Source organism: Phocoena sinus, chromosome 3, assembly GCF_008692025.1.
Source record: "Phocoena sinus isolate mPhoSin1 chromosome 3, mPhoSin1.pri, whole genome shotgun sequence".
Lineage (NCBI taxonomy): Eukaryota > Metazoa > Chordata > Mammalia > Artiodactyla > Phocoenidae > Phocoena > Phocoena sinus.
Window position 1 is genome coordinate 4,010,064 of NC_045765.1, and position 22,906 is coordinate 4,032,969.

The window sequence follows — 22,906 nt, forward strand, 5'->3', positions numbered from 1 at the left end:
CTTGAGATCCTCCCACTGGCTGTGTTTGGATGAGGGGTTGCTTGAAGTGTCGGGGGTCTGTGGCCGATGCGGTCCTGGCCTGGAGTCACTCACCCTCCCTCCCCATCCATTCTGTAGATTCCTGCTCTGTGCGCAGGGTCTGGTTTCCATGGCAGATCTCTCCTGTGTTGGAGAGGTTGCTGTCGGCCGATTTCAGCTCCCCAGAAGGGAGATTCCTGCAAATCTGTGAGTTGAGGGAGTCTTTGTTAGCTTCGCTTCAAAATCTGGCTACGGGTGTGTTTTCCCCTCACGTGGGCGCAGCAGCGGGAGCTGGGGAGTGGGGACCAGCAGGCTCATCACCAGGATGAGACGTGCTGAAGGCCCGCTTTCAGCAGCTCCCCTCCGGCTTGGTCTGTTTGCTCTTCCTTGCTTAACGCATGTGTGAGCTTAACCCTCCTCAAAGCACCAGGGCCCAGAGCCACCCCGAGAGTGACCCCGAGGGCCCTGTGCCCTTCACCTTCTTGGCAGTCAGCTGAGACCCTGATAGTCTTACACGTGGAGACTGGAACTGCTGGTCACGGGACCTGCTTGTAAAGATACCGTCACCTGAATGCTCTCCAGAGCCAGTCCCGTAGCTAAGGGGCAAGTCACGGTCACCCAGGGCCCCCTCTGGTGGGGCAGGGAGAGTTCCAGGCCTGTCCTCCTAATCGCCGGGGGCCTCCACTGTCAGTGTGTGTCCACACGAGGTTCAGCGGCCTCATGCATCTGTGGGTGTGCGTGCTGATGAGCACAAAAGCGTCAAGGACACGGGAAGTGATTTAATAGGCCTGGCGCCTCCCCGCATTGAAGCTGCCCTGGCTCTCTCAGCCCGAGGGCAGACCTGGACTCCCAGCCACCCTCCCCAGCTCCCCGCAGCTAGCCCCCATGTCCCGGCGTGGCCCGTGCTGTTTAAGTCCTGCTCGTGCACTCTCAGCGGACCACCCTCTGTTCTTTCCTGTTCCCGCCCTCCTGTGTGTTTCAGCAGAAATAAATCTGGGGCGGGGGAGCATAAGCAGGCCGTGGGCCCTGGGCGAAATGGGAGCTGCCTGCCCGTCAGGTTACAGGTGGAAATTGAGGCCAGTTCGACGAGGGGGAGGAAGCGGTGGCTTTACCGGCAGCACTGGGCGCTCGCCGGCACTGCATCCCCAGAAATGGACCCCCTGCACGCCCCCCCCCCCCCCCCCCCCCGCCGCTGGCAGCACAAGGCCCTTCCTCAGCTCCCACTAGAGGCTGCGTTGATTGTGTTGATGGGTGCCTGCCTTCTTTAAAAAAAAAAATATTCATTTATTTATTTATTTATTTTTGGCTGCATTGGGTCCTCGTTGTTGTGCGCGGGCTTTCTCTAGTTGTGGCGGGTTGGGGCTACTCTTCGTTGTGCGGTGGCTTGTCCTGTTGCGGAGCACGGGCTCTAGGCACGCGGGCTTCAGTAGTTGTGGCTCGCGGGCTCTAGAGCGCAGGCTCAGTAGTTGTGGCTCATGGGCTCTAGAGCGCAGGCTCAGTAGTTGTGGCTCGCGGGCTTAGTTGCTCCGCGGCATGTGGGAACTTCCTGGACCAGGGCTCGAACCCGTGTCCCCCGCATTGGCAGGCGGGTTCCCAACCTCTGCACCACCAGGGAAGCCCCCGCCTGCCTTTTAAAACCTCACCTGAGAAGCGCCCCCCACAGCTTCAAAAGCAACGTCAAAACCCAGACCACACGTGACTTGGCATTTTCGGTCCTGTCTTATAACAAAAAGAATTCACGGGCCTGAAATAAACCCCGGGCCAGGGATCAGGTACCTCCACTTCAGCATTTCATTGCAGCTCAACACTGCTCACCTTGTAAAGTCTGTTCCTTAATTAAAGTGGGCTTATGGGCTCCCGTGAACCGGGCCCTAGAGCTGGGGGGCCTTCAGGATGCTCACCCACTCCGTTTCCCTGGGAACCTCGGGGAGGTGGGGGCAGCCTGTGAGCGAGCGAGCGTGGAGCCCAGGGCCCGTCCCCCCTTCCCCAGCCCCCTGAGAAGCCTGGGCGGCCCCTCTGGCTGCAGAGCACCTAGTCCTGCCAGCAGGCTGGTCCTTTGGCATCCCCGTCAGCTGGCATCCCCATCTGAGACGCCCCATTTTCTCTGAGTGGATGCTCCCTGGACTCTGTTTATCTCTTGCACGTTTCAATAAAAATGTCATTACTTGAAATCATTGACACTGCTGGTGTGAGATACCAAATTCCATCACCTATTGTCCCGTAAAACGATCCATTAAAGATAAAACCACCACAGCTCAATAAGGTTCTATCCTGGAGACAAGCCACCCTGGTCCTGGGCTGATCCTATCTCCCCAGCAAGTGTTCGTATCTGTCACATAAAGGGCCCCGGCACTTGGACAAATGAGGGGGGCGGCCCCCCGCAGAACAGCCTCCTCGGAGGGTGAGATGGGATTTCCTGGTAGAAACAGGGCAGGCATCCTTTTGCTGTCAGGCAGTTTCAGTCGCTCTCAGGGAGGGAGCCATGCCACCCAGGTCGAGCTCCTTTGTGCAGTGGTGGCCAGATTGGGGTGCACGGGATGGGGGGGACGCAGAGGGGACCCACCCCACCAGGCTGGATTGCTCTCCTGAGTATTTAGGAAAGGGCTCAGTCTCCCCTTCTTCCCCTGGGCCAGGTGCCCTGCAACCTCCCCTCCCGGGCAGACTGGGCAGGTGACAGCTCTTCTTCCTCCCCTCCCAGTGGGGCAGTGGACTGTGGGGTATCTTGGTGGTCCCAGGGCTGTCCTACTCGGCCTTCGGACCTGCTCCCTCGTGTTTCAAGAACGAGCCTGTCTGCTTTTTCTAACATCTTTTATTTCTCCAGCCTGGTACCGGGTGACCATTTGTGCCCCTTTAACCCTGCCATCAGCGTGACTGTTAGTTGTCCGTCTTTCACGTTTGAACTGTCATGATGAGGCCTGCTCGTATCTGACAAACTAGTCCTGCCACGTGTGTACCTGGAGTCACCTGGCGATGTCACAGTCACACCTGTTACCTCCTTTACTGAAAGATGTGGGCAGGGGCAAGGGTTTTTTTTGCTGTACAGGCATGCCTTGTTTTATTGCGCTTCTTAGATGCTTCATTTTTTACAAATGGAAGGTTTGTGGCAACCCTTCATTGTCAGATGATGGTTAGCACTTTACAGCAGTAAAGCATTTTAAAATTAAGGTATATGCACTATTTTTTTAGACATAATGCTGTTACTGCACACTGTTAGACTATGGTATGGTACAGTACTGTGAACGTAACTTTTTTTATGCACCGGGAAACCAAAAACTTCGTGTGACTCGCTTTATTGTAGCATTTGCTTTATTGCGGTGGTCTGGAACTGAGCCCGCCGCGACTCTGAGGCCTGCCTGAGTGTTTGTTGCCCTGTCCTACTCCAGACAGAGACACCGAGGGGCTGCATCTCCCGGCAGTGTCAGCCTCCCAGAGAGCACTTCCGTCTCCTGGACCAGACTCTGCGATTCTGTCAGTGGCCAGCACACGCCCAGGTTTATGTTTGCCTTTGTTTGTGGTGAGGAATTCCTGCCTCTGGACCGCTAGACAAGGGATAGGTTCACCTTAGTGGGTTTTATAGTCTTCTGTGAATGTCTTTCTGGTGCAGAGGAAGCCTGGCTGTCTGTTGATTTTTATTTATTTTTTTATTCTGCATCCTTGCTGGACTCTTTAGTTCTTAATTCACCAGCTCATTCTTTTAGTTTTCCCTGGTAGAAGGTTATACTACTTGACATGAAAAAGTTTGTCTCCTCCCTTTTGATTGTTAGTCCCCTTATATCTTTTTCTTGACTTATTACACTGGCTAGTGTCTTCAGCACCGTGCTGTGGATTGCCTTGCCCCCAACTTTCCAGAGTACCTCTCCTGCCTCACTCTGAACTGTGACGGTGGGAAGGTCCCTCCTAGTCCTGGATGGCTAAGAATTTTTTTTTTTTTAATGTATTTCTTCTAAAAAAAAAAAATTTTTTTTAAAAATTTATTATCTTTGGCTGCTTTGGGTCTTCGTTGCTGTGCGCGGGCTGTCTCTAGTCGTGGCGAGCAGGGGCTACTCTTCATTGTGGTGCGTGGGCTTCTCACTGTGGTGGTTCCTCTTGTGGAGCATGGGCTCTAGGTGCACAGGCTTCAGTAGTTGCAGCACGTGGGCTCAGTAGTTGTGGCTCGCAGGCTCAGTAGCTGTGGCACACAGGCTTAGTTGCTCCGTAGCATGTAGGATCTTCCTGGACCAGGGCTCGAACCCGTGTCCCTTGCATTGGCAGCTGGACTCCCAACCACCACGCCACCAGGCAGTCCTAAGAATTTTTTATACAGAATGGTTTGGAATTTAATGTAAATGCTGCACCTGCAGTGCCTGGACGTGTCGTGGCTCGTCTCCGTGGTGATCACATTAGGGGAGACCGCCTGTGACTGTGCTTCTCTGGGCCCTTTCACTCCTCCCTGCGGAGGAGCAGAGCGAGAGGCTGCTCTGGCCCAGCTCATCTCTAACCAGCACAGAGATGGCACCTGGGCAACTCGGGGGCGAGGGAAAGCCTGCTCTGTGACCAGCTCGTTCTGCTTGGCTGCCCAGACCACGGGGCAGCGCGCCAGGACTGTCCCACTGACGCGTGGCTAGAGAGGGCATGTGTTTGAGGATTGCAGTAAAAACGGTTTTTCCCTATGCCCAGCACACGGGGTGCTGGGGGCCGCTGGCATTCGGAGCTGCCATGGCCTCCTGGGCCCGTGCCGGCGGCTCACTTGTGCCAGGTGGCCTCCAACGTGACATGTGGTCTCGGCACTTCCCGTGGACTCTGCCTTCTTGTTTCCGTCGCTGTCGTTATAGCATGTTAAACGGCAAGGGGCCTGTCTGCCCCGGCCTTGTGCAGACACTGTGAAATTAACTTCCTCACCCTCCAACTCGCGTCGGGCTGAACTGACATTTCCAAAGGGCTCCTGGCTGGACCCCTGCTCTCGGCACGCTCTCCTCAGCAGAGAGGAAGGGCGGGGAGCCGAGCCTCATGCCAGTGGAAGCTGTCAGGCTGGGCGGTGGAAGAAGTCCTGAGTGCTCTTGTCACCCGGAGGAGAGTCGCACGCATCTTGGGGAGCAGATACAGTCCGTATTATAGCGCTTCATACCTGGCTCCAGGCAAAACGGTTCTGCAGGGCCCTGGCAGAGGCCAAGGGGGCCTCTCGGGGGTGGGCAGCAGGGTTTGAGAGTCAGGACCCCATTAACTCTCATTACCCTTGCAGCTGGCGGGAGCGTGTGGGAATTACCTCGTTACCGTGGCAACACGCCCTCCTCACAGGGAACTCTGTCCACTCTGACGGGTCGTGTAGCCCAGGGTGGCCGGCCAGCCGAGCAACCGGGCCCTGTCGGGGGTGCGATGCCTTTCACTGGAGTGTCCCGTTCCTCGTCTTGACAACTTGCCCTGGGACCACAGGTTTTCTTGCTGGCCTGAGAGGCAGCGGCCCATCTGGCATTGTCTGTCCCTGGCCCGGGAGAGGAAGGGCAGCGGCCAGCCCCACCCACCTTGCCTCCCGAGGTCTCATGTGGCCATTCCAGGGCAACGGTACACGGGCTCCCTGGACCTCCCAGGGGTCAGCTGGGCACAAGGTACCGTGGTGCCCACTCCTCACTCAGCACAGCCCTCCCCGCTGGGAGGTGGTCCCGGACACCCACTCCCTGGGCCAGAGGGCACTGGGCGGTGGGAGTCCACACCCAGAGGCCCGGGCTCCTGCATGGCCTGAAGCCCCTTGCTTCTTCTGCAGAACCGATGGCCCCGAGCAGGTCCCTGCTCTCCACGATGGCCCATGTTCCTCTTCCTGACACACTCATTTAATTTTTAACTCACAAGACGTTTACTTATTTATTTTCATTGTTCTTGATAATAATTCTAAGCCATTAGAGGGGAAAATTATATTCAGAAATGCTGTTTCACACTTTATTTGTTTGATGATTTAGAGCAATAGAAAATAGCACATTTGCTGGCTTTTATAGTCCGATAGTTATTCACATCCATCAAGCCATTCCAGGGGAATAAACAAAACACCAAGAAAATGACACCATTAATAGCATCCTCCACTGCAGACAGGAAGCCTTTCCCAGGGCAGCGTCTTGGGAGGATGGACGCAGCCTGTCCCCTGCCCAAGGCGAGAGCCTGCCCGCAGAAGACGTGTTTCCTTTCAACTACCTCTGCTTCTGGGCCCAAGAGCCTCCCTCCTGCTGGACTGAGGCCTCTGCCCAAACAACACCCACGGCCCCCTGGCTTCCAGAGCTTCTTGACTGGACTCCGGCCTGGCCTCAGCGGGGCCCGCAGGATGCCCACCTCTGGCCAGGGTTGCACCCCTCCAGCGTCCAGCCTCAGTCCGTCCCTGGCCCCCTGTAAGCACGTCCGACCCCTGCACACGTGTCAGGACGCAGGTCTTGGACGCGATCGCTGGCCGCTCTGGCCCCAGGCCTCCCTCTTGGCCTATGCCAGGTGTGTGGGTTTCCACGTTGCCTTTTTGAGGGCGGCTGTGATTGGAGGGGGTGCATCCACTACTCCAGACGTCAAGTGTGAAAGAAGAAACCTGGAAAGGAGAGGCAGGGGGACGCCCACCTGGCAGGGCCAGCCCTCCCATCTCTCCCCAGACCAGGGGGTCACTTCCTTCTGGAACGTGGCCTCTGGACTCTGGTCACCTCGGGAAGCCTTCCCGTCAGCCAGTCGTTTGAACAGTGAAACTGCTGGACTGGGATGGTCTCTTTACCATTGTGTGGCTTTGCATGCGTCTCGTGTCCTCTGCCGTTACCTCCTGGGCTGTATAGAGGATCTAAAATTGCTTTATTTTCTCGCCGAAATCCCTGGTATTTGCAGACGACTGCCTTTCTGAAAAAGGCGTCTGGCAAACGATGCCTGAATTCGTCTCTCTCGGCCTCCTCGGCGATTCCACAACATTAAACCCGGAGTTATGGAGCCTGTCCAGTCCTGCTGCAGCCTCTGTGGGGTCACCTGGAGCGGTTGCCAGGGACACCGAGCTGACAGCGCCGAGTTTTCCACGACTTTCTGGTTGAGTGTCATCCAGAAGTGCTTTGTGTAAAACGGTGACCAGAGGAGAGAAAGGGCAGAGGGAGGGGCGCATATGATGGGCTGGTAAAATACGCGGAGAAGGTCCAGAGGGGCCTGCCTGGCCGGTCTCAGGACCGGGGCTCGTGTGCTGTGGCCGGAGGGACCTGCGTGACCCCGTGTGGGCAGCCCGACCCTCTGCAGACTCCCCCAAGGGGTTTCCCCCATTTCTGACTCAGCCCCCTGAAGCCCCTGGTCTGTTGTCCCTCCCATCCCTCCCTGGATTCTGGGAGTAGCTCTGCCCTTTCCTGTATCCGACACGTCCAGATTCTTCTGCCATGACTTCTGTGCTGGCCTGGAGTGAGTTGACCACCAGGAGGCACCCAGCTGCAGCCCAGTCCCTGGGGAGGAGCATGGTGACGGGGGCCATCTGGGGGTGGGATGTGGTCAGCCCAGGAGGAGGCGGGGGCTGGTGGACCAAGGAGACGGCCACCGTGTAGCAGGACACGTGGGAAACCAGCCTCGTGCTGGCAGTGAGCGGGATGGGGGAGCCACGGGGGCTCTGTGTGGGCTTGGGCAGGGCTGACCGCCGGCTGGGAAACCTCGCACCGGCCCAGTCGTGAGGTGGACGTGGATCCGGGCAGGCCGTCTGTCCAAGGAAACGTGCAAGCGCCCTTTGCCTCCCAGGCGACCCGGGCTGCCACGTACAGAGAGCAGCTGCCTGCGGTCACAGGCAGGCAAAGCAGATTGATTTTGGCCGTGAGGTTTGACCTTGTGATGGGGACGGAGTTCCCAGGGAGCAAGACAAACTGCCCCCATATTGACGACCAGTAAAACCGACTCTGTTTTACGGCCCCAGAACCTGCTCACTAATGGCCAGACAGATGCTTGCCTACTTCGAGAGTTAGCGAGCAGCCCTGCTCAACCCAAAGAGCTGCTTTGCCTTCTTTTTTTTCCTCCCAGAGCCAAGCCTGAGAGTCAGGGATGCCCCGACCCAGTGGTGTGACGCCAGGCGGGGCTGTAACAAGGTTAGCGCGCCCTGGCCCCAGGCTGGAGACTATGCCAGGCTCTGCCACGGGGGCCCCTCTGTCTGGGGACTTCTCCTTCAGTGGTGAATGTCGGCCCTGCTGGGAGGCCGGCTCACCTGGGCCTCCATTGCTCTGGGCTTGCCTGGGGCCCCGGAGGGGAGGGCCATGGCAGAGAGGGGGCTCTGTGGGCACCTGCCGCCCGCATCGCTGGCAGGCCAGCGGAACTCGGGGAGCCGTTACAACTGCACAGATGGAGCCTCTACCGCCCTCCCTGCCTCCTTTGAATGGACGGCCCACGGTCAGCGCTTGTCTCGTTAAGGGCCAGGACCCCAGTTCTGCCCGCCTCCCCCTGAAGTCTAAGGTTTTCAGCTTGCTGAGTCCCTGGATGTGGGCTGGGGGAGCACAGGGGCCTCTCAGCATCTCCCAGGCTGTCGCCGGGTCGTTCCAAGCCGTGGGAGGCGCAGCGTGCTCGTGGCCGTCGGAGTCCAGACGTCCCCCATGGCTGCCGGCTTCCCGTCCACGAGTCCTGTCTGATCTCTCCAGGGGCTGCTCTTCTGAACACTCAGCCCAGTGTCCTGCAGTTTGTACTTTCCGATAACAGAGGAGCCACGTTCCAATGTATTAAACTTTTAACATCCACCAGATTCAATTAATCTTATCTTTACAACTCCCAATTACAGGCTGTAATTAAGTGAAAGCAGCATTGTAGACTGGCGATACTGCGTTAATCATCACAGCCTTGGAGCCATAAGTTCCTTTCTGTCCTCGGGCATCTTCCCAGAAGGGACGGAATGTTTCATTTCCCTGTTTGGTGGGGGGACCTTAATCCCACAGAGGTGCTTTGGATTGGGATTAATTTTTATCATCTTTATGTAAGTGATAAAAGGCCATTTAAAAAGAAGTCACCTCCTCTTTGTCCAGATAATGGGCAATTCTCTAACGACAGCAGAATTAAAGGTGCCACGGCCACCTCCAGGGCCGTGAAACATGCCCAGAAATTAATTATTTTTATCCTGTTCGATTAGAGACAGCACAATGTTCACCTTATCTCCTACCCTTGCCCCTTTTATTTTATTAAAAGTAACGATAAACCTTTCAGCTGGAGTGGACTCAGCCAGCTCCTGAGCCTGGGCGATCTTCCATGTTCCGTGTCCCTCCCCATTTGGCTTCCTGCCCTGTGGGGGGGGAGGGCGCAGCCGTGGGGAACATCCTCCGGTGGACTCGTTCTAGAATTCCAGAGATTGCCATTGTGATTCTGGAGCACGGTCCCCGTCCCCTGCAGCACTGCTGACATCGGGTGGGTCATTCTCTACTAGGGCGCATCCTGGGCGCTGTGGGGTGTGGAGCAGCATCCCTCCCCCACCCCCTCGATGCCAGGACCACTCCCCCAGTCGTGACAACTAGAAATGTGTCAGACGCGGCCCAGTGTTCCCAGGGGGCAGGATTGCCGGATCCTGGAGTTTCTCCCAGATGGGACGGGACTCGGATGCTCTAGTAGCTCTACCGTTGGACACTTTACCACCCTCCTTCCTCCTCTGGACAGTGGCCCTACCATGCCCCGCCTTTGCTTGAAAATGGAGGTTTCCTGGACTTCCTTGGCAGTCCAGTGGTTAAGACTCTGTGCTTCCACTGCAGGGGGCGAGGGTTCGATCCCTGTTCGGGGAACTAAGATCCCCGCATACCTTGTGGTGCAGCCAAAAAAAAAAAAAAAAGAAGCTGGAGGTTTCCATCTTGCCCAAGTGCCCTCGGGTGGTCTGGGGGTGGCACGTCGGTTGGGTTGGGGCTTCTGGACCCTTGGCCCCTGGCTGTCTCTCCTGGCACAGCCCTCTGCCAGGAAAGCGTTCTGGTATCCCGACACGCTGGCTCGCATCAGCGGGTGACACTCTCGCTTCATCTGTTTGCAGACTTTCACCTTACATCTTTTTTTATTTATGACAGAGCCGCAGTCATCTTTCAAATGTAAGAACGTGTGAAAATACAGCTTATGAAAGTGGGTGACGAGTGAAGTCTTGCTCCTTCTTGAAGCTTCTTTCCCCTCGGCTCCTGGGGCTGGGGGGACAGCCCGGGATGCTTCCGTCGTCCTCCTTGGTTCCAATCCAGTGCTCTTTACTTTATGCTTTGCTTTCTAAGCCGCCTAACTGGGAATGTCTCCACTCCTGGCATTCCGAGGGTGTGTCACTGCCCCCCAAGTCCTGGGTCCTGGGCCTCCACCTCACCCCTCTTCCCATCCGTGTGGCATCCCCCGACACTGACAGCCCCTCCCCTACGCCGACCGCAGCCGCCCGGCTCTGCCCTGTGCCGGGCCCGCGTGTCTCCTGGGGCCCTCAGCTGTGCAGTGGCCACACGCTCTCCCCTCTGACGTGCCTCCCTTCTCTCGTAGGTATGCCATCCCCCCAGAGCATGGCAAGCGCCTGGAGCGTCTGGCAATCGGTAGGTGCCTGGGGCCCACTGGGGCCAGGGTGGGCGGTGGGCTGGCGGCCTCTCCCTCCCCGGCTTCACGCTATTGTCTGGGGGTTGGTGTCCCGGAGGGTGACGTGCTCCAGGTGTCCTGGCTGTGTTCCACTCCCTTCCCTGGCGGTCAGGTCGTGGACCCCCGCTGTGGGTCTGTCACTTCACGAAAGCCACACGGATGCCGTCGCTTCAACACTCTTATTTTCTAGCCTCTTGGCCCAGAGTTCGGGACAGGACCGCAGGCTTTGCCGGCTGGGGGCAGCCCGTGCTCCCCTTGCCCCCCAGCACCTGGTGCTGCATCCACCCTTTTCTGTCTTTATGGACTCTTTGCTCAGTCTAGAACACGAGAAGTCCAGTTTGGAGGTCCGCACCTGTTCCGTGTGGCCACATGGGGACTGCAGGGCCATCTGCTAATCCCGTGCAGGGTTGGGTCACCCAGGCTCCCTCCACCACCTGGATTGAGACCCTCGCTAGGGCCTCTTGGGCTGACAGGATTTGTCGGAGAGGGTCCCGGGCTGCGTCTGGGGCTCTGACCACCCGGGTAAAGGCCGGCCCTCAGGGCATGGGATCCTTAGAGACAAGCCAGACACCCAGGCTAGGGGGCGCAGAGGCCTCTGTGTGCCCCGATGGGGGGCCGGGCTGTGCCCCCCATCGCTCTCATCTCGCACCTGTCTTGTCCCCACGGAGACCCGTGTCCTGAGGGCGGACGGCTGTCAGTGCCTGGACAGACGTTCACAGACCCCACTGGCCCAGCGGGCGGGCCCTCGCTGTGCAGCCAAGAACAGCCCCTCCCTCTCAGGCAGCACCTGGGTGAGGGTGAGAGTCTGCCGCGCAGATAGCATGGGGCCTCAGGCCACCGCGACCCCCGTGGCAGCAGTAGGCAGCTGGCACCCCCAGGTGGCCACAGAACCGTCCGAAGCCATGGCCTGGTGTTGGTGAGGCTCCCTGCCAGCCGGCTGCTGGCCTCTGTGGGCGCCTCCCTGCCTGCACTTGACTTGGGGGTGGGAGCGGCCCATCTTTCTGCCCAACAGATTCTCTCAGCGGGTTGGCGGGGTCGACAGAGTCCCGGGTGGGAGGGAGGCCGTCAGGTGAGTTGAGCAGGTGCCCCCGGGCCCAGTTCCTCTGCAGAGGCCATTGTCATGTCACCTTTTCTGTTGGAAGCTGGGACCTTGACCTCATGGACAGGGCTGGAGCCGCTCTCACGGACATGCTTCTCCCGGGAGAAATTCCAGTGCAGGCGGGCATGGCAAAGGCTGATTTAACTTACTTACTGAGCTCGAAAATAAAACCGAATTAATTTTGTTCCCATTATGTTTTTTAAAATGCAAATTTAAAATGTCTTTTCCTATTGTATTAGCTTCTTGTTGATGTAACAAGTTACCACAAACTCAGTGGCTTAAAACAACACACATCCCCTCAGTTTTGCTGTGAACCTTAAACTACTCAAAAAAACCTAATTAAAAACCCCCACAGGGCTTCCCTGGTGGCGCAGTGGTTGAGAGTCCGCCTGCCGATGCAGGGGACACGGGTTCGTGCCCCGGTACGGGAAGATCCCACATGCCGCGGAGTGGCTGGGCCCGTGAGCCATGGCCGCTGAGCCTGCGCGTCCGGAGCCTGTGCTCCGCAACGGGCGAAGCCACAGCGGTGAGAGGCCTGTGTACCCCAAAAAAAAAAAAAAAAAAAAAAACCCCACAGATTTATTTTCTTACACTTCTGGAGGTCAGAAGTCCACAGTGAGCCTCTAGGGGCTAAAAATCAAGGCATCCGCAGGGCTGGCTCCTTCAGGAAGCCCCGGAGGAGAACCCGATTCCTGGCTTCTATGGCTTTCGGAGGAGCTGCATCCTGGGCGTGGGGCCGCGTCACTCTCATTTCTGTCTCCCTGGTCTGTGGTCGAGTGTCCCTCTGACCCCCTCTTATAAGGACCCTCCGGATGACACCGGCCCCCTGGGTGGTTCAGGCCCATCCCCATCTCAGGGGCCTGAACTTTATCCCGTCTGCAGAGTTCCTCTTATCACTGAGGGGACCTTCCACAGGTTGCGGGGATCAGGACATGGACGTCTTGGGGGCCACTGTTCAGCCCCCCATACCTGCAGAGAGCCACGGGGATCAGTGCGGGCGCTCTCTGGGGACCACGTCCGTGACACCCCCGGGACTTGCCTGCAGCTTCTCTGTTCTTCCTGTTCAGAGGGGGTTGCACTTAGCCATGCCCGGCTGTTCTCCCTCAGTATGCCTTTTCTACTAGAAAAGTTTTGGGTGATCGGAGCGCCAACTAGAGAAGCAAGAGAAGCCGGATGCAGGATCCTCTGGGGCCCCCCCGCCAACCCCAGACAGTGCCACAGCCGCTCTCCCTGGAGCTCGCCCTGTGCTCCGTTCCCGTGGCCGGAGCTGCTGCCGGGTCCTTTCTGATGCCCCGACCTGGATGCTGGCTCGCTTCCTGGGCATCTGAGGGAGGCTCAGTGGCCGGGGCTGGGAGAGGAAGAGTCGGTTAGCAGGGAGGCCGCCCTGTCCTTGCTTCTTGAAAAATCCAGACTCATTAAGTCAAACGGCTCCTGGAATTCAGGAAAGGGGCTGTCAGCTCTGGAGGAGGGGCGGGAGCCTCCTGCTTCCTCTGCAGCCCCTCACTCAGGACTGCTCTCCCCTCCTCGGAGGAAGGATGGGGGAGGCTCCAGGGCAAGTGACTCACTGCCCTCCTAGGCGTCCCTTCCAGACTTTTTGGGGGTGTGCGTCAGGGGCTCCATTACTGAGATGGGTGGAATGGGCTTGCGATGAATATGGAAAATGAATAGCCGTGCTCCGAATGGGCTCGCTGGGGGAGTTGTGCGGCCCATGGGGAGAGCATTAATGTGTGGGCGCGTTATTGGTGCTAATCACTTAAAATGTGCTTCTTTATTAGAGCTTTAATGAGAGCCACTTAAACTGTGCATTAAAAAGAGGAACTGCAGAGAGGCCGGCGGGCCGGGCGGCAGGCAGCCGTAACTCTAATTGAAACGCTTTCAGTGCAGGGCAGAGTTGCTGGATTCAGTCAGCCCCGGCACCTTCCAGAGCCTTGCCATTGTGTCCTTGCGGTTAGGAGCCTCTTCCCACCTTGGCGTGTGGGTGGGGCCACGCGGGTGCGCACGTGCATACATACACACACACGCACACGTACACACACACGTGCCCTCTTTACCCAGCAGCCTGTCGAGGGTGCGCGCTGGCCTGGAGGCTGGGCCCGGTCTGGATCGGCTTCCAGAAGGGTCCTGCGGCTGCCTGCGTCTGGGGATCAGCCCCAGAGGGAGCTGGCTGCTCAGGAGTGCGTGCTGGTGCTGCTGCCGTGGGGACTTACCCCACACCTCGAGGAGCCGTGCGGCAGCCCTCCTGTGCCCACTCTCCGTGCGGGTTTGAGCTGAGGCGCCTGGCCACCATGGGCAGAACCTGGGACAGGCTTTTTCTTAACCACGAGACACGTGTCATTGACTTGAGTTTCAGCCAACAGGCGATGTGGGAACGTCCCTGAGCTGCGTTAGTGAAGCACGGTTTCTGGGCAGGTAGAGCTGATGATGGGCTTTCCGTAGGCTCGCGGAGGCTATCCCTGTTGTAAATTAGTTACGTGGGGCAGAGAGCATAGGGGCTGTGAGCACAGACAGAGGGTTAGGGGCTGTGGGCGCGGCCTGCGTTGGCCCCGTGTGTCTGGGGCCGAGGGTGGGCGGGTTGTCTCCCGGGCCTCCGTGTCCTCACCTGCCTGGTGGCGGTGGGACCACGTGGGTGGAGAGCCTGCGCCACTCAGGCGGCCCCCCTCCTTGTTGCGGACTCGTCAGTGTTGGGGGGTGGTGGGGGACCCCACTCAACCGTGTGTCTGGTCAAGAGCAGCAGCTCCCCTGTCTTGTGTCCAGGCTGCGCTCTCACGTGGCCGAGTGACCGTGTGGAAGCAATGCAGTGGCTTTTGTCTGGGGGGAGCTCGGGGTGGGTGGCAGTCTCTGGGCAGCCGCACCCTGTCTGCGACCGCGGATGTGTGCTGTGGGTGCGCCCCTCGTCACCCAGGACCCCGTCCCGCAGTCCCCTGTGTGTTTCGTTCCCTCGGGGCCTCGGAGGAAAGGGCTGCCCGGAGAGAGGTGTCCCGGCTGCCCCGCCGCCCCGTCCCGCTGGGCAGGCCCCGCCCCATCCCGCCAGGCTGATGCTGGTCTTCTCTGCTCTAGGCTTCTTCCCCGGGAGCTCCCAGGGCTGCGACGCTTTCCTTCGGCACAAGATGACCCTCATCTCGCCCATCATCCTCAAGAAGTATGGGATCCCATTCAGCCGGGTACGTAGGGGCTGGGCACAGACCACCTTGCTCGTGGAGGGGCTTCTGGGCCCTGTGCCCTCGTGACCACGAGTGCCCCAGGAAATTGGCGTCTTAACCCTGGAGAAGGTTCTAGGACGATGGCAAGCCAGGGCAGGGCCGTCAGCCTCCAGCTCTTCCAGGGTGGGGAGTGAGGATGGAAGAGGGGCCGTCAGGAGGGGCCTTGACTTTCCTTCCCGCCCAGACCCGAATGTCGGCAGGTTCTGCGGGCCGGGCTGGGGAGTGGATGGTTGGGGCAGCTCCTGCTGACCCGGCAGGAAGCGCTGAGGAGCTGGCACTCCCCGTGGGAGTCCCTTCCTGCCCACCCGTGCCCGGGCAGACGCCTTTGAGAGAGCAAATACCTGTTTAGAAATGAAATGCCTGGCTCCCTCGCAGCGTGAAGGCTGTGAACTCATGCAGTTTCCTGCTCCAGAGGCTGCACCACTGGTCCGCCTGGGGCTGTGAGGGGTGAGGCCACGCTGGGAGCCGGGTTGGCAGGGACCCCACTGCCTACGGAGGGCGGGCGGGCGGGGGCTGAGCACCGGGGCCAGGCCGCCTCTGCCCCGGAAGTGGGCCCAGCTGTCGTCACTCCAGGCCAGTCCTTCCCCGCAGACAGCCCTCCTGGACGGGGGAGTCTGCGCCTCGGTCCCTGCGTGGGTCCAGGCGAGAGGCCTGTGCCCGGAACTTACCGGACAGGCGTGTGGGCCGTGGCACCGAGGGCAGGGGGCAGAGGGGACTGTCCGGGAACCCGGCTTCTGCAGGTTTCCCCGAAGAGTGCTTCGTCAGGCGCGGGAGCGAGTTCTGGGGGCGGACCTTCGTGCCTCTCTCTGGCCAAGGGTGTCAGCAGGTCAGAAATTGTTCTGACGTTTCAGTCAGACCGCCTGCAGCATCAGCACACAGATCGGGGATTCGCCTTTCTATCGGGGCCGCAGCTGCTGCTCACGCTTATTAGGTAGTGGGCTATTTCGCTCTGAGAAACGCAGCTTTCCATGCTTCCCTCTTCGCACCCACCCCACCTGCCCCCGTCTTCTGGTTGGAACATCATTCTTTGCCAGGAGCCTCGCAGACAGATCATGGCATTGCTCACGGAAGTGAGAGGTACTTGCTCTCCCGTCCCTTTGTCGCGGACGTTCTCCAGAGTGGTGCTTCCTGGAGAGGGATGCGGGTCGCAGGAGTCAGCTGGCGGGCTCCCTCGTTCTCCTGGGTCAGTGCCAGTGTGGCCCTGCAGCTTGTATACGAAATGCCAGAGCGTGACCCAAGGCAGCGGCGGCCTCCTGGCCCAGAGGGGCCGCTGGTGACTGGAGAGAGGCCGGGCTCCGCAGCCACAGCGGCTGCCCACGGGGCCCAGACAGAGCTTCGTCCCAAGGCCCTTGTCCAGCAGCAGGGAGCCCTCCGTGGGCCGCCGGCCTCAGGACCAGGCTCCGGGCCCTGCGGCGTCAGGCTCCACGTGGAGCCCCTCATCTGAATTCCTGGCGGCCTTCAGAGTGACGCCCCGCACTCCGCTTATAAATCTTTGTAATGGTATTTACTTCTAGAAGAAAAAGCAGATCGATAGCAGAGCTTTTTAATAATTAAAAGTGTGTATTTCTGTGATCTGCCACGGACTTCCTCATTTATTCTTGGAGAGCTCGCACAAGCAGCCGACCGCCGGGCTTCCTCTGTGACTGGCGTCTGGGGCTGGCGCTCCCTCCACTACTGATTGCTTTGCGTCACGGCCTATTCGTCATCCCAAGCGCCCTCTGATTTATCGTTGGGATAATGTTGACGGTGGTGACACGGAGGACAGACAACCGTGGGTTTGAAATGGAGCCACCAGGATGTAGATTTTCTGACAGGGACATAATCTCCTTGTTGCTCTAAGTGAGCACATCTCCTGTTCTGGGCCTTGATTTATGGGCCGGATCGGGCGGGGGACCAGGCCCTCAGTGTGCCTCTCCCCACGGGGGCTCCAGCTCGGTGACGGGGACCCTGCTGCGTCCCTGAGGCTCAAGCAGGCCAGCGCACGCACGGAGGCGTTCTGGAAAGCGAGACAGCACTTTACAGAATCAGCTGAAGTAGGATAAGAACATCAGTAATTGCATTTAAAAGCACATCCCTAAACCCGAATTTTATTTATCTCATTTGATGAGGCTCCGAGTCCTGCAGCAGAAGCTGGCCCAGGGGACCCTTCCTGAGAACGAGGATGCTGGCCGCTGGGCCCTGGGGACACTGCATGTCCCCTCCTCCCCCATCTTCTGCCGTCGCTTCGTCCCCGCATGCGGCTGTCACTTGGACAGGAATTTAAAAATATTACTTAATGCACACTGACTTCCCTTGATGGGTACAATTCATTATTTGAAAAGAAAGATATCTCCGTGTTCTTAAGGACTGGCTTTTCTCCAGGCTACGTCAGTTTTGATTGATCTCTGACTCTGTGGTTGGCTTCTGGAAGTCTCCCCACCTCCACCTCACCCCACCCCCGGTCGCCACCTCCTGCCACCCACCCTCCCCTGCCAGGGTTTGACTCCTCGTTGGTTACTTAAATGAATCCAGCGATTTCTGCTCCTCTCTCTGGGGTTATTAGCAGGCCCCGAAAACTACAAATCAGCGACAGAGTGGTGAAGAGCCTCTAAGTGGGGCAGAAGGCTTGAGCAGACACACTTTGCAGAAGGAGGCGTGTGCAGGCGCCGGCAGGACGCAGTGGGCGGCATCTACAGACCTCAGGGAGGGGGCCGGAGCATCACACCCACTCCACGGGGCCACTGCGTGCGAATACCCCATACCCCATATGCCGCCGAGGGCGCGGGGAAACTTGCCCTTCCCACCATGTGGGTGCAACACGGGCGGCCACTGCGAAGAGCCGCTGGGCAGTTTCCTGGGGCCCCACGGTGCCCCATCCGGAGTCTGTTTACTCCGGAGAAGTGCAAGCAACCACCGGGAGAAGATGAATCCACAGGTGCCCCCAGCTCTGCTCACAGAGCCTCAGACCAGGAACAGCCACAGGCCTGTGAGCAGGAGGCTAGATGAGCAAATAGCAACACATCCTCATAGCAGGAGACCCCTTTAGGAACGAAAAGGAGCAGACGACCCACGTGCCCAGCGGGACGGATAAACCCCGAGGATGTGCCGAGCGGAAGAGGCCAGACGCAGAGCATGGGCAACGCGGTCCGTGTCTGAAACCCTAGAGAGAAACATCGTCGAGGGTTGGGGGGGCGGGTGCATTTGGGGCCCCGTTCTCAGAACTCCAGACAACCTGATGTGCACCACGTGCTTAGCCTAGGAGAAGACTGGCCCTCCTGACCCCAGAGGGTCGCTCCCGCGTCACAGCCTCTAGTCCAGCAGCCCCGCCTCACGTCCCGGGACACAGCGAGTGGGGATGGTGGCCGCTGCTATTTGTCATCCGTCTGCCGGAGCACTGGTCTGTTGGAGCGCTTGCTGATGGCCGGGGGTAGTCAGTGCAGAGTGGGGAGGGGCCCGGGGAGGAGGCTGCAGCCTCCTTCTCCAGGCCTTGGGCTGGCACCTCTGGAAGCCTCTGTCTGGCATCACTGTGGGTCCCCCACCCTGGTCCCTCACGCCCAACTTCTTGGTTTGGGGTCTCCGTCGCAGAGGCTGGACCAGACCATTTTGAATAGGCCTGGAAACGCGCTCGTCCTGCAGTGTCATGACCTTGACACGTGTCCTCCCGGCCCACTGACGTGTCGCTTCAGTCTCTTTGCCCTCACTTGGAAGGACCCATGTCTTGGGATGTAGTGGACAGATTCTCTACTCACGGTGGCGGGGCCACTTAGGCCAGCTTCTGGGGACGTTTTGGGGGTGGGCCTGCGCCTTCCTCGCACGAGGGCTGGGCACCATGCTGCCGGCTCGAACCCACCCTGGGCTCCAAGGGCTCCGAGCTCCGCCAGTGCCGACCGGCCCTCCTCGCCAGCCCCGGCGCCGTGTGGGAACATCTCACGGTGGATGGAGGCTTGACAGGCCACCTACCCCCAAAGCAGGAGACCCCCCAGCCAAATGAGAAGTACCTAGAATCCTAGCATTGCTGCTCACCCGTCTGGAGAGTGCAGACTGTCCCCTCGGGGCCCAGTGGGGTCTCAGTGAGCAGCGGGGCTGGGAGCCCAGTTGCCGCCCTGGCCACTCGCCTCACCTACTCTCCAAGCCATGTGAGCACCAGGCCACAGCCTCTCACTTGGCCGGCTCCTTTGGCTCCTAAAGTCAGGCCCCCTGGCACTTGTTGGGACGCCCTCGAGCCCACGTCCCCCTGCTGTGCTCCTCGGTGGCTTCTTGTGGCTTTGCCATCAGCCCGTGATGCCCTGTGTCGGGCCTCGCCCCTCACCTGTTGGCCTCTTGCCCCTCAGATCACGCAGGAGGCTGGGGAGTTCATGATCACGTTCCCCTACGGCTACCACGCCGGATTCAACCACGGATTCAACTGCGCGGAATCTACCAACTTTGCCACCCTGCGGTGGATTGATTACGGCAAGGTGGCCACCCAGGTGAGTGCCCGCAGACCCTGGGGAAGGGTCTGAAGGGGGCCGGCTCCCACCTGCTCAGCCAGCCCGGGGCCTGGGTGGCAGCCGTTTACATTCGACCAGAGGCTGGGATTCTCCATAAGGGTCTGTTTCTGGGTCCTCAGCAAACTTGTCCCCAGAATGCTCCTCACCTGGAGGCAGGGGAAGGGAGTCTGGGCAGGCCTGGGGTCGGGTCTCCCCTCCTCCTGGCAGACCCCAGGCGTGTTCCCCATTGTCTGGGGATCAGGGAAGATTTGTTCCTTGTTAGTTGACCCCTTGGAGGCCACCTGGCCGGGCATGGGGTCTGCTTGGGCCCCAGCGCCTTTGCCCCCCTCCAGCTTCCCCATCTGGGCTTTTCTGCTGCAGGGTGCAAGAAAGACAAGGGGAGAGAGAGAGAGAGAGAGAGGGCGCAGAACCCTGGCAGAGCAGACCCTGCGCTCGAGCCTGAGGGCTTCCTGCTGCCTCGCTATCCACATTGAGAGGTCACTGAAAGGCCGGAAGACTCCTTTGATTTTCCTCAGTAATTTGCCGTTCTGGTCCCAGAGGGCCGATTATTGGCCAACAGACTTGACATCTGAGCCAAGCGCTTGTTCTCAAATTCCTTTTCTCCTGCACTCACCTGTCTGTGGTTTTGACGGGCAGCTTTGGGGGCACGAGGCCCCGTAGTGGCGAGTCCAGGGAGCGGCTGAGCACTGGGCAGGGCCCTGGGAGGGAGAAGCTGCTGGGAGGGCTGTCGGGCAGGCAGCAGGCCCAGCCCTTCCTTGGCTGCCGGGACCAGGGGCCTTCTACCCAAGACTGGTACCACGGGTGCCGTGGAGGAAGCCGGCGAGCTCTGCCCAGCTCTGAGCTGGGCTCAGACCAAGCGGCCCCGGCTCTCAGGTTTCAGTCCCTTTAACCTTCTCTCCACTGCAAAAGGGGGCCCGGCTCTTCACAAGCATCCACTGTGGTACTTGGGTCATGGGACAGGAGAGGCCTCTCCTGCTGAGCTTCCTACCAGCCTCCCAAGCCAGAGCCCTGGGGTTCCTCCGTGGAATTTCTCAGCCGTTATGAGTTAGGACCCAGGGTTGGGACAGATGGTGGGTTTCTCCCAGGCCCGGAAGTGGGAGCAGTGTGGACCCGGAGGACTTGGAGCCCGGATCCTGATTCCTTCAGTGTTTCCCAGACCTTGGACCCTTGCAAAAGAGGGTCTAGGCCGTGACGATCGGGCGTCGTGACGAGTGGAGGGGAGCCGGTGGCATGCAACACCCCGAGTCCACGGCAGGGCACCTGGCAAAGAGGGTGTTCAGGGGGGTTACAGACTGATGCTTTTGAACAGGTGGGGTTAAACAAGATCCATCCTTAAAGCAAATGTCGCCTGCTTCTTTCCACGTTTGAATGGGGTGAAAAATTAAGATGAAGAAAATTAAGCTTCACAGGTGGCTTTGCGTCACGTCTCCACTGGGCAGCGCGGTCTAGATGGGCTCGCTCGTCTCTGTCTTTCTAATGATCTGTTTCTCTAACTTCGCTGTGTCAGTGCAGTTGAGAAAAGGAAATGGGTTCTGTAGCCAGGAAGACTGGAGAGGTGCCCCGGATTTAAAGTGCTGGGCTTTTTATACTTAATTCAGGAAACTGGGGGGGGACTGTGTTCGGCAGAGCCTCTGGCTTCGCTGCAAGAGGAGAGGCGGGGGTGTCAGGACTGTCCCTTTAGATCCACAGGGGTATGTTTGCAGGGAGTTCTGTGCAGTTGAGTTATCAGCCTGGCCCCGGGGCTGGTCCTGGAGGCGCTGCTGGAGCCGACCCTGCTGCGGGGCCGGCGGGGATTGCCCGGATATTAAAAGCAATTTTGGGTTCAGCCATGTGTTCACAAACAAGTGGCACTGGGGAAGCGCAGCCTTAGATGGGGCTCCACACTCACATCGCCAGGCAGCGGGGCGCGAAATTACTGAACAAGTGACAAGCGTCGCTCTCAGCCGGCCCGGGTTCTGGGGTGCCCAGCGGCCTCTGCCAGGAGTGGCCACTGGCCACGGGGCACCCGTCCGTTGCCACCTGATGTCAGCCTCCAGGCCTCTCGGTGGTGGAACGGGACAGCAGGTCCAGACCTCCAAGCTCCGCTGCCCCCGTAACGAGTCTGGGCTGGAGAGGCCGCCAGGCGCCTGGCCTCGCAGGTGACAAGCTGAGGGCATTGGCGGCAGGGGACTGTTCGGTTCCCGGGGTGCTGGGCCTGTGGACTTAAGGGAGGGGGGTGGGGTGGGGCACGGGGGGACCCAGGGCCCCTTCCCGCTGAGCAGGGGCCTCTCCCTGCAGCCTGAGTGCCCCGTCCCGTCTGCATCCCCTTCCAGCACATTCCTCGGAATGCAGCCAAGGGGGAGAACGTCCACTTCCCAGATTCTAGAGACTTCTGTACTTGTTGGTTCGTTACCTCTTCAGGCACCCAGCGAGCCCCTCACTCCCCGCACCGTCTGTTTCTGTCATTCTCCCTCTGCTGACGCATTAAAGGCTAAGCTCTCACGCTCGCCAGCCTGTGTAAATTCCAGGTGTTCCTGTTCTTTCTTCTAGAGCAGGGTCGGCAAACGGGGGCCCACAGGCCAAACCTGGCAGGTCGACTATTTTTGTATGGTCTGCAAAAAGAATGATATTTAGATTTTTAAAGAGCTGGGGGAGAAAAAAATCAAAGGAAGAGTGTGTGACAATTGAAAACTAGATGAAACTCACATTTCACTTTGATAAATAGTTTTATTGGCACAGATGCGCCCATTCATTCACGTGCCCTGCAGGGCTGCTTGCCTACAGCGGTGGAATTGAGTAGTTGTAACAGGACCGTCTGGCCTGCAAAGTGGAAAATATTTGCCGTTTGGTCCTTGCTAGGAAGTTTGCAGTCCCTGGTCTAGAGAATCGAGGGTGCAGGCGCTCTGGCTCCAGCCCGTCAGGGCTGAAGGTCACCTCCTTTGCTCTTTTCTTTGTAGCCCACAGAGTCTCCGGCATCAGAGGGGCTGTTCCCTCCAGCAGGTTGGCTCCCAGCCACTGTCTCTGGAGGTTCCGGAGGGTCCAGGGAGGGCGCTGGTGGCTTTGGTGCCCGGCAGGCCAGGCCAAATGCCGATGTGCCACTGCTGGCCCCCTGCAGAGCCCACCCGACTTCCCCACTGTGGGCAGGGTGCCCAGCCCTCGGGCTCAGGTCTGCCCTGCAGGCCACAGGGGCGCCCAGCATCCTCCTGGCTCTAAAACTCTGGAGAAAATAGGCTTGTGGCCTCTTGCCAGAGCGCCTTGGAAGGAGCACCTCTGGTCCCCGTCTACCTGACAGAGGCTGCAGAGGGCTGCCCTCTCCCACCCTCTCCGCTGAGCACAGCACGCTCGTCCCACTTGCAGTCTGCACTCTGTGTTCACTGTCAAGTTGAGGTAGAGTTTCTTCTCCAGGATGGTCTTCCTTCCCCATCGCTGACACTAACCCTCATCAGCCCTCTGTGCACAGGAGGAAAGCCTCGTGGCCACCTGCTCCCTGCCTGACGCGCCCTGCAGTGGGGGGCGCCCGCCGTGTCCCCGCCCCGGCGCCGGGGAAATGGCCTTGCCTTCCTTGTGGCCAGCGACCATCCCCGCCTACAAAGGGGGTGAAATGGATAAGGATCCAGCAGAGCTCTGGGTGC

The 22,906-nt window shown here is 59.1% G+C and overlaps 1 protein-coding gene across 7 annotated transcripts in view; it reads left to right on the forward strand.

Moving 5' to 3' along the window:
- The window catches only part of KDM4B (lysine demethylase 4B), a 135,519-nt gene that overhangs the window by 66,410 nt on the left and 46,203 nt on the right, over positions 1–22,906 (forward strand). For all 7 annotated transcript variants that reach the window (XM_032625761.1, XM_032625762.1, XM_032625763.1 and 4 more), the window contains 3 exons: positions 10,438–10,487; positions 14,684–14,787; positions 19,137–19,274. In XM_032625761.1, the coding sequence (XP_032481652.1) occupies positions 10,438–10,487; positions 14,684–14,787; positions 19,137–19,274 (292 nt within the window). The remainder of the gene's footprint in view (positions 1–10,437; positions 10,488–14,683; positions 14,788–19,136; positions 19,275–22,906) is intronic.